We start from the raw sequence: 12,147 nt of genomic DNA on the forward strand, positions 1-12,147 counted from the left end.
TATCAAATCTCTGATTTCTAGCTGACCAGATTTACCATAGATCTGCCTTAGGTTAGAGAATAAATTAATCTTTTATGAAAAAAATTGGGTCTCACATCCTTATCAAAACATTGAGCATAGAATGTATATTGTTTATTGGATGACCTGCCATATATTAGATAACATAATTTATTATTTTTGTAATTTCTATAATGATCAAGAAATGTAGTTTTAAAAGATCTATTTGTTTTCCTATATAAATACCATCACAATCATTACATTCAATTTTATAAATTCCACACAGTTGTTTATTTTATTATTATCAGTTTTGTTTTTAAATATTTTATTATGTGGTTATTATGTTTTTATGCTGGTTTAAATACTTCTTTATTGTAAGATTTTGTAATGTTTTCAGTAATATAGATATTCATATTTCAATGATAATCATTTTCAACTACTGTATATTTATGATATTTATTTAATTATTTAACTTTTCTTTGTTATTATGTGTTTATTTGATTGGTCTAATCTTATTTGTAAATGTGTTAATTTTATGAAACCAAGGGTGATTTGAATTTTATGAATTGTTACATTATTAGATCAAAGTTTTCTATCTACTGATGTTCCAATTTGGTTGTCCATGTTTATTTTGATATTGACATATAAATAATATAACATTCTCTTATTATCTATTTCAAATGTGAATTTTAAATTTTCATTATAAGAATCTAATTTAATATTATTAGATCTTCATTTTTTATTGCTCAGTTATAAATAATGAGAATATCATTAATGTACCATGTCCATATTAAAACTTAATGCATACGAGTGATGTCATGTACTAATTTAATCTCAAAATTTTGAAAATATATTTCTGACATAATTGCTGATAGTAGAAATCCCATGAGTAGGTATTTTATTGTATGTATAATATCTGTTATTAATTGAAATAGTTTTGTTGACATATATTTCTTATATTAGTGATGATGCATAATAAATTTTGGATCTTCTTGGTTACTTTTTATCTATTTTTTATTATTTTATTTTATGAGAGAAGTATATTTTTCTGATGCTTTAAACAAAATGTTTTATAATAATATTTACTTATTTTGTTCATCTAAATATACTAAGTTACATTACATATTGTAATAGAGAAGTAATGTTATGCTTACTTATCTTAGGTTTAATATTCAGTATGGAAGAGTAAATGCACCTGATGGGGATGTAATAGAAGCTGCTAGATCTGCTGATATACATGATAGAATACTCACTTTCCCAGAAGCATATAACACAGTGGTCAGTTTTTATATATATATTTTGTCACATATATATTTTTTAAAAGATTAAAAAATTAATATATAAATTAATTTGTAAAAATAAAATTGCAAATTTGTTACAACACATTTATGCAAATCTTATTTTAAAAGAAAATATTGTCTGATGTTAATTAAGTATTCACTTAATTGGAAATACATACTAGGATAAGCTATGAGAGGAATGAATTAGAATTGATTTCCTATACTATACTTTCTGTATCACTGGTTCCATGTTCCATAAACCAGGTTGTTGGTATGCTTAACATAATTACAATGTTGCCAAATGTATAAGACAACTATGGTTTACATAAATTCTGTTGAAAATAAAAGGTGAAATCTTAAATAATTAAGCTGATAAACTTTAGAAAAGTTGAGTTGTGTTGCAGAGTAGCATAATCAGTTAATTATGGAAGTGTCATAGTTTGTAGAACCGAAGTCAGTAGTTATTGACATATTGTGTACTGGCACTCACTATCCCCATATGTAAAAATGCTAAGGATAGAAGTGTTAGGTAAGAAGCATACAGTTTATTTATTACAATATTATATATTGAATATACAATATTTTACCAAGATCGTAAGATTCAATTCTGCATCATTGTAATTTTTTGTTTTGGAGAGAGTGGTTAAAATTTATAAAATAAAAAGTGAGTATTCTTTGTTTAATAGGAAAAAGGATAGAACAAATTGAAGAGAAAAGCCTTCTCAGGATGGCCTGACAGAAAAGGATGTTCTCTCAATCAGAAACCTCCCTCTCAGGATTTCAATTCCTCTTGCACTTGACTGCCTTTCCATTTTTGGATGTTGTCAATCCACATAGAGATTTTTACTTAAGTGGCTGCTGCTTTAAATAGTTCAGAAGTTGTAACATAAAAACGGATTTAAATACTTTGGCTAAGTAATTATATACCTTTCAGATCCTTTAATTACTTTTACCAATCTCAAGTATCAGATGTTATAATTCAGACTGTGAGTGCCTCACTACATTCCCCAAAATACTAAATACTAAAATATATTTCCCAAAATATTATATTAAATTTTTGGCATTTTTACAATTTCAACTTGTTTCTTCTGTCTTATGAATAGTTTAATTAACAGATAACTCAGCCCTAGAAGTAGTTAGTGTCTGTAAATTCATGTTTCAAAAATTTCTTATTTTCATATGGTTGTCTCAGTCCAGTGTTCATAACTCCTCCCCATACAACAAAGCCTGAATACATATCATCTCACAAGCTCATTTTGATGTCTAAATTTACTTAGTTTAACAGAGATCCTTTATTTTTATATGAATCACATAATTCACAAACACAACGTGAAGTTGATTTCATTATGTTTTATTTTAATTAATAATTATTTCTTGATCGACATCTTCAATGCTTTCCTTTAAATGGCAAAAATTAAAGATTTTGGAGCACAACTCTGCTTAACTCCACCTAATATATTACATCTTTTCTAAAGTTCATTCTCTCCATTCTAACAAATTGTTTTTTTTTTCAACACAAGTACTTAATGATGCTTATTCTTGCCGTAGCCCTGTTAATTTCAGTTGGGCCATATAGCCCTGTTAGATTTACCTAATTGAATTTCATAAGATAGTTGAAGATATTAAGCCATTACAGAGCCTTTTTGAAAACATAATTACTTTATATTATTATGTAAAAAAATAACACATTGTTTATTCATCTTATACCTCAGCATTTGTTTACTGATCAAGGTTCATGAATCCTTGGGTATTTTCTTATTGAAGGTTATGTATACATTAATTATTACACAATGAAGGCTCCTTTATTTCTTTGCTTCTCTTATCAGCTTCCATTTTCAGGAAGAAGACAATAATATAACGTTTGATATGTCGTTTGAAAATTTTTAGTAAACAATGAATACTTCAATCACACTAGGTTTTTGTCATTGTATTTAGAAGTACTGGTGTACTTTTGGAAATGAATTCAAACAGTAATATGAATATATCTTGTCCTTGACATTGATTTACCAGTGGAATCGTTTCTGGACAAAGAGTAATGTGTATGATCGTATTGTTTTTCCTTTAAGGGGCCTGTATTTTTATTTTGCATTAATAAAATTTAATTTTTTCTAATTGTTATCTCCAGAATCAGTTTCCTCATGAAATCTTGCACTGTATCCTACAAAGAGCATGACAAATGTTGTTGGAACAGTGGAAATAAAGAAAGAAAAACAGCAAGTATTTGTTTAACAGATGATAAATATTAAAGATTACAAAATAATGAAGAGGTCAGTAGTAGAAACTTTAAATCAAAGCTTCTAGGAGAAGTCTTAAGACATTTGAACATTGTTTTGACATCATTATCAAACAGAAGTTATTTGCCACAAAAGTGATTTTTTATTAATAAAAGGATGGGAGTTTTGAGCTCATTAAGGTATTGTTGAACTGTGTAGTTGAGAAATGCAGAAAGGCTTTGCTTCAATTGGTGGTTCTACTTAGTGATGAAGATCTAAACTATGTGTCAGCTAAGAATTATTTTGCTGCTTGTTGGCATTGATTAAGTAGTAACAATTGATTAACTGTACCCATATTTTAAAAACTTGAAGATTCTTGTGAACAATTACTATTTTTTATTGTTGAATGATAATTTATTAATAATTTTTTATGGTCTAAGAAAAGATTTACATGCAAGAAGCAAGCATAAATATGTTGTTGAGCATTGTGTAATTTTTAATTATTTTGAATTAAATAAATGATTAAGATAAATTAAATAGTATAATTATTTATACAAATTAATTATTTCTCTTAAATCTTTTCGGGACTGGCATTGCACTTATGTTACTGCATTAAACTTTCCATACAGACTACAGTCATTTTAGAGCCTTATCATTTGAGTACTATTAATGCGACTAATATAATTCATTCACCGACAAGTGCTGTGCTTTTTTGGCTTTAAAATGAACTATTTGCACTATTGATAGGTTGCAGCTGACAGCTAGAAATAGTGGAAATAAAATCATGTTACCAGTGTTCTGAAACTAGGTTCTGTAAGTTTTGTTGAATTTTGTTGGTAAACCTGCCTGATTTGTCACATTCATGTCCAGGGTTTATTTCTTCTCATTAAAGCTCTAATAACGCCTGAAATTATGGAATGTATAGTGAATGAAACAAACACGTGTTTTACCCAAACCTCTAACAAATTGATATTGCTCATTCAAATTTACAACGATGGAAATCAACCAACATAGATGAACTGTATTCATTTTTGAGTACGCATGCTTATGCCAAGAAATAAGAAAAATTCTGTAAAAGAGTACTGCTCAACTGACAGGCTATTACACTCCCCAGTATTTTTGTAAACAATGGCTAGAGACAGATATTTGAACATTCTTAGTATGCTTTCTTTTGCCAATAATAAAGATCAACCACCCAGGTTTTGCCTTTTCAGAATTCAAGAATTATTAGATAAATTGAAAAAAATGTTTGAAATCTGTTTTATCCTTTTCAAAATATAATAATCGATAAGACCTTGGTTTTGTTCAAACTAAGACTTAATTTTGTTTATGTTTATAATAAAAATTGTTTTTAAAATTTGTTTACAAAAAAGTTTAAAATTTTAAATGAATACAAATAATATTCATTCCTAGTGATTGTGAAGTGATAAATCATACAGAGAATGACTATATTAAGATGAGTAACTTTAATAAAATAACCTAGTTTGAGCATGTACTAAGATCTACAGTATGTTAGTCCCAAAAAGATTAACTCATATTTTTTACTCGGTTCAGTATTTTGGCAGAGATCTCTGCTTCATTAGAATAATTTATATGAAAATTAAACTAAAGTATTAAAAATATAGAAATATGTTTACTATTTCAGTCACTAATATAACTAATAAAGCCTATTCTGATTTTATTACAGTCATTGGCACATAATGAAACTATTGTTTTTGGTACCATATTTAAATCTAGGTTGAACAATTTAAATTAATTGTATTACCATAATCTAACCATTATATCCAAATTTTACTTGTTCATTAATTTTATATTTTCAAGAATAGAAAACACAAATGTTAAAAATGAGTAACAAAAATTTTAATTCCTTACTCTGAAGAAAATACCTCTAATAAAAATCAACAAAAATAAAATGTAAATATGGTTTGATTTAGAAAGTCAGTGCATTTAATATAAATTATTCAACTTTTATTTAAAATATATATCCAAATATGGTAACAAAAAACACTAGTTCCATTTTTGTGACAGATTATAAATAGCAACAGAATTTGTTTGTATATATTGACCAAGATGTTAAGCGTACATCTCATTTTTTTGCATTTTTAATCTATTTTTCTATTTTCCATATAAAACATTCTAATAAAGCACAGATTCTGTGAAAGTAACAAGGTTGGAGGAAAAATATAGCAAGTAAAAAAATTAATTTTCATAAATAATTATATTTTGCTGCTAGGTTATTAACATTAAATAGTATTATTACCTTCTTGTAATGGTCTAAACAGTGTTTATGGATTTTTATGTTATTTAGTAGATATTTATGTAGTTGTATTAGTATTCGTAGTTGTTATTAAGTAGTTTGTAATTTATTTGTAGTTAATTATTAATTGTTAATGTACATTGAAAAAAAAATAGTAAAGCTGGTAACAGATGTGTGTATCAAAATTATGCCAGTGCTGATTATTTTTTTATGATCCTTTTTTCGTTCAGGTTGGAGAGAGAGGTCTGAAATTAAGTGGTGGGGAGAAGCAAAGGGTTGCAATCGCAAGGACAATATTAAAATCACCATCTGTAATTTTGCTAGATGAAGCAACTAGTGCTCTTGATACACAGACTGAACGCAACATTCAGGTTTGTTTAATAATATTGCAAACTACATTACCAAATAATTTTTTCAGAAAAATGTAAAATTTGTTTCTTTGCATAGCAGATTTAAATTTGTGCTGATTGTAATTTTACCACCAATGCAAATAATCATATTATGTGGTAAATAAAGAAAAACATCACTTGCAGATTAAAGTTCACCATGCTTTTTTGACTTTGTCACCTTTATTGTACTATTCCTGTGTTTATTTATATGAAATTATAAATCATGGTCAGAAAAATCATTGTGCTATGAATTTTAACTTGTATACAATGATTCCTGCATGTTACATTATGATTTTTTTATTAAGCAAACCAAAGCAGAAAGAGTGAAATAATCACCAGAAGAATTACCTGCGAATAATAAAACAAATTTCATTTATAAATTACTGCAATTTAAGAAAGGATTCATCTTTGTTTCATTCCATTAACTTATTGATCTACAGTTCAACTGGTACATATTTCAGCGATCATATTTGTCCTGTCGCTTACTATTTGTTTTATGTTAAAATGTATGTCCACAATAAATAGAAAAAGATGGTAACAAATCATGAGATAGATGCTTATTGGTAACTGGTTGATGTGATATCACAGACACTAACCAATTCTACATAGACCCAGGTATTCCAGGCAATAAGATTTATTCATTGGTTAATTCTAATTTTGTTATCTTATACACAGAGTGTATTATGAAGTTCTCCCAGGACTTTCATAACCTATTGTACTTATGAAAATAACGGAAAAAGTTCATATAAACATATGTCCAAAAATGCTTCATTGCAAGTTACAGCCAGTGAAAGATTTCGATTGGATTTCTATTCCGGTGAAATGAGGTTGTACTGAAATTTTTAGGATGTTAATTAAGGGGTAGAATTAGTGATTTCTTATGGGTTTTGACCTGTAAAAATTGAATAAAATAGGTCCTGAAACAGTATCTGCAGTAATTTTTTGGAAGTCTGGGGTGAAAAGCAGTAAATTGGAGTAAAAAATCGCAAAAATCTGAAATTGTTACTCTCTTAAATCGTCATTTCCCTGAGAAATAAATCTGTCGTGGAGGTCCACATTCGTCGCCACCAAGATTGCCTGATCTAACACCTTTAGCTTTTTGTGTCTGGAAAAAATATGATTGTATACACAACAAAAATACATTCTCATGAGGGATTAATTGTTCACATTATGGCTACAGCTTAAGGACAGTCCTGAAGAACTAAAAAGAGCAACAAAAGCAGTGCAGAAGCGTGCCAAGAAGTGTTTTGAAAATGGTGGACTCATTTTTGAACATTTATTATAAACTGGTACATATAATGCACTTTGGTCTAGTGTGCTGTCTAAATAAAATTCTAATTTTTCCTTGTCTTATTTAACTTATATCATTTTGTTCAGAATTAAATTCATACATGTTTTGTTTAAAATTTTTATGTGTTTATTACCCATTTAATAAAGTTACTGTACATCAAACATCAAAAACAGGTTTTTTTTACCCCAATTTATTGGTTTTCACCCCAGATTTCTCAAAAGCTGCTGCTTTTATTCAATTTTTTATTCAATTTTTCAGTCAAAACCCATAAGAAATCACTAATTGTATCTCTTAATTAATGTCCTAAAAATTTCAGTACAACCTCATTTCATCATGAATTAGCTGAAATCCTAGCAAACTTTTCACTAGCTGTGAATTTCAAACGAAGCATTTTAGTATATATGTTTCTATCATATACAGTATACATATACATATATAGTCCATATGTTTATATGAACTGCTTCCATTATTTTCACAAGCAAAATTGGTTATGAAAGTCCCAGGAGAACTTTGTGATGTATCTCTATTTTTTTTTTGTTTTATTCTCTTCTGAAGATTGAGTCATTAGTATATAGAGGATTTGTTGAGAAACTGCTCTGTTAATTAAATTCTTCTAATATAGACCTCTGCAACTGAATTATATTTATTGAACAAAGTTCCACAGCAATTTTACTGAATGAGAAGAGAATACCACAAATTTTTACAATTTTAATAGGAAGAGTTTTTTAAGCGAGAGAATTTATTTTTTTAGGAACAAAATTAAAAGGCTTTTTTTACATGTTTAAACACAAATTGTTATAAAAAGAAAATGCATAGACTGAGTTTCTGTCAATTTGTAAATGACAATAAACTTGACATTGACAAGCATTTGAAGAAAAAAATTGTTGACATTTTTAAAAGTTGTTTTAAAATGTTTAAAGTTATCCTCTTCCAAGTGAAATATTAATTTTGCTGAAATATTTATTTTTCGTTTTTCTTTTTGACAATATTTAATAACATAATTTAATCTTTTAAAATATACATTCTTTTCTAATATAATATCTATGATTGAAAAACAGAACTTTTTTTTGACAAAACAGCATTATGAAAAGTAGTAATGTAATTCATGAAAATAAAAATAATTTTAGGTTATAACAATGAAAACTAAATAAATTTGATAAGATTTTTTTATTTGAAATTGTTCAAATTAAGTCATGTTCTTGTAGTGTAGTTCTGTTAAAGTGTATTGTTTTTAACCAAAATAGCAGTAGATATATTTTATTTGTGTAATTAATAATTTAAAAATGAGCTTATTCATTTTAGAAAAATAGTAATAATAAGTTGGCAATAAATTTATAGATTAAATGATTTTTAATTATAATGTATAAATTCATGCCAACAAAATAAATACTACTTCATCCAAGGTTAAATACTGATGTTTTTTAATGATGAAAGAGGTTGAGGTCAGTATTTAATACTCAATTTTTTAATTAAAATAAATAAAACTTTTCAAAAAATAAACCCTTAACTTACTTAAATCATTGAATAAGTAAACTAAAAGGTTTAAATTTTTAAACATACCTTTTTATTGTATTTTTGTTGTTTTTTTTAATAATTTTTGGATTGATAACAAATAGTAGAAATGAATAGTATTGAAGTAGAGAATTGTCCAGCAGTTGCAGCCACATATACTAGTATAGATCTGTTTAAACTGCCACATTAGTGGGTTATATAACATTACAAATCCTAATGTGTTAAAATGTTATAATATGAAAATTTATTGTAGGATATCATTAAATTATTTACATTTTAGAAAGGTTTCAGTATAATTAAAAATACTAAAATAGAGTGGGATAAATCTAATATGTATTTAAATTTATTTTTATAAAGCTATGTTCTTATATTATAAATACTTATAAAACTGGTTTCTGGGTCTTGGGTAAAACAGTAAATAGCATCACCAGAATTAAACATTGGATGTAATTTCTGTGCATGTTGTTGCTTAATGACTGTAGCAGTTGTAATGTATCATTTATTTTAGAAAATAGAAAGTTAAAGAAACTTTGTAGCAATATTTGTTTTTTTTTATCATTCAAATCACAGTAATACATAAATAAAATAATTGCAATGTTACACAGAATTTACTGCCAGAGAATAGATCTGAATCCACCTTCGTAGATTGGAGAATAAATTGCCCTGCCTGTCATTTTCAACTAATCACCCAGACTAATAACATATAATACATTGACCTGGTCGTGTGCAAGGATCTTGTTAGTTTTCCTCAAATTGAGTTCTGAATGACCTGCCTCTTTTGTGAGATATTTTTTCATTAAATGTTGATTTCATTGGCAATTTAATCAGTATTTGTTACGGAGATAATATGGTCTGATGATAATAAATTTTATGTTAATTTCTTTTAGGCTTCTCTAGCTAGAGTATGTGCCAACAAAACAACAATAATTGTTGCTCATAGATTATCTACAATCATTCATGCTGATGAAATTCTAGTCTTGAAGGATGGAGAGATTGTTGAAAGAGGAAGGTAAGAATTTTATAATTATATCTAACAATGATAGCCATTTGTAGTTATTATACTTTTTAATTTTATCTTATTATTATTCTTGAATAACTTACTTATATTGTTTTGTTCTGGAAGATTTGTTCTGTTTCTTTTTTGTAATTGTAGGTTTTTAATTTTCCTCTTATTTTTTTATTGTATCATTTTATCATAAATTTTCCGCAAAATAATAACCTTTTTTTACTTATTTCTATTCTTTGCATTACTTTAAAAAAAAAAAAAATTTAAAGATGACTAGAGACTAGATTATATGCTCTTGCATATTTGCATATTAAGCTGATTCTCACTGGTTATTGCATATTTTCCTTAAAATATAGTGGTTATGCATATTTTTGCTGCATTTACAATATTTTTTTGTAGGGTACCTTGTTAATAAATGAAATCTTATGTTGTAACCTATTAGCCGCTTGGCTCTTAGAGTGCACTCAGCAGTGGTGTGTCTATTGTTTTGGTAGGATAATATTATTATGAAGTCAAGTAAGACACAGACTTATGCGAGACAAAGACAGATGATACCATTCTGTGTCGAACACGCCTACTGCAACATTCCTCCCACTAGGCAACTAAATTACACATGTTGTTGATGACACCCTCTTTGCATCAGTTTAGTTTTTTATTTATTTGTGCAAAGTTTAATGTGTACCACACATAAAAATGCATGGAAAAAACATAGAAATGTTTTATATTGTAGAGTTTGTGAGAAAAATATTTTGTGCACAAAAAAGTTTCAAATAGACTAGCATGTCAAGACAAGTCGTCATATCGCAGGATTGCAAAAGAAAGGCCCACGACAAAAACTTATAACAGCAGTGATTCCACTTTCAAAGGTAAACAAAAAACCTACTTCAGCATGGATTTATGTGAAATATTATGATTGATATTGAATTTTTTTAAATATAATTTAGTACTTAGAGAGCCCCTAAACTGTTGCCAGACTAGAGAATCTTTCAATTAGAAATAAAATGACTTCATCCTTTTGTTGTCTTTGTTTTCGATTTTTGCTCTTGAAGATCATGTTTCAATTTTCTTTGCAGTTTTCTCTGCCCTATATTTTCTGAGCTTTTAGCTTCCTGTTCTTTCTTTTGGCCATTCTTGAGCACGTTATCTTTTTCCTTTTAATCTTTTGCATCCAGTTAATTTCAATTTTCCTTTTATAAAAATAATTAAATATTTGTTTTGTAAGATGATTACTCACCTTCTAAAAACGTGTCCAAGGAAAAATAATCTTATTTTTTTCATTTTTGTTATTATATTTTCTGTGTGTTAGTATATTTTTTTGTTATGTCTCAGTCTATAATTGCTGTTTTCGTAACTGGGCCTAGAATTTTCTTCATCCTTTTATTATAAACAAAAATTTAGTTATTCCTTTAATATGGTTATTAAAGGAATAACCTATTATTCCTTTAATAACTTAATAAGTTATTAAAATTAAGTCAATCTTAATTTTATAAAGATTTGGCTGTATGTGGAATTTTTGTTAATTTTAACATTATAATGTTAGTTTACAGTACACTAGTATTTTCTCTAGTTTTCTTGATCATGTATACCAGGCAAACCACTTTCATTTTACTAACTTTTGTGTGAAATAAGACTATTTCGCTACTGCTAAAAACAGTAGCCAATGATTCCTATGTAAAAGTTTACGCATTCCCATCAGAGTTTGGATCAGGTATTGGATTATGAGACAATTAAAGATGAAATTCTTGTGCTTAATACATACTGCATAGTTCTTTTAATAGTCTATCTGATTTGAGACTAACTGATATTAACATCATATGAATTTTATCTGCTCATATTTTTTACGTTCTAGATAGATGATTGACATTTATGAACATTGTTAGTTTGGCAAGACACCAGCTATCTGATGGTAATAAGGAGATTAGTTCTAGTTTGCGCAAGGGCTCATAAAGCATTCTTCATTGTTTTTGAAACATGTAACATCTACCTAAGGTTGCTTAAGAATGTTTTATCTATATAATAGTCATCAGGACTGTAGGTTTGCCACCACAATCATCTCATACTTATTCTCCCCTCTCCAAATCCATTTTGCACAATTATAGTGTGTGAGGTGGCAACTCTGTGCCCTTTCTGTCAATCTTTGTTTGATATAATAAATAACTTTGACTATTTAATTCTAGTTGAAAAAGTTCACAAATGAGCTTT

General features: G+C 27.5%; 1 protein-coding gene across 4 annotated transcripts in view; it reads left to right on the forward strand.

The window, feature by feature from the left end:
• Hmt-1 (ABC transporter ATP-binding protein/permease Hmt-1) overlaps positions 1–12,147 on the forward strand; it is an 89,809-nt gene that overhangs the window by 69,853 nt on the left and 7,809 nt on the right. For all 4 annotated transcript variants that reach the window (XM_075365320.1, XM_075365311.1, XM_075365305.1 and 1 more), the window contains 3 exons: positions 1,161–1,275; positions 5,978–6,118; positions 9,827–9,948. In XM_075365320.1, the coding sequence (XP_075221435.1) occupies positions 1,161–1,275; positions 5,978–6,118; positions 9,827–9,948 (378 nt within the window). The remainder of the gene's footprint in view (positions 1–1,160; positions 1,276–5,977; positions 6,119–9,826; positions 9,949–12,147) is intronic.

The sequence above is a fragment of the Lycorma delicatula genome, chromosome 1 (assembly GCF_047948215.1).
Source record: "Lycorma delicatula isolate Av1 chromosome 1, ASM4794821v1, whole genome shotgun sequence".
In the NCBI taxonomy this organism is placed as follows: Eukaryota; Metazoa; Arthropoda; class Insecta; order Hemiptera; family Fulgoridae; genus Lycorma; species Lycorma delicatula.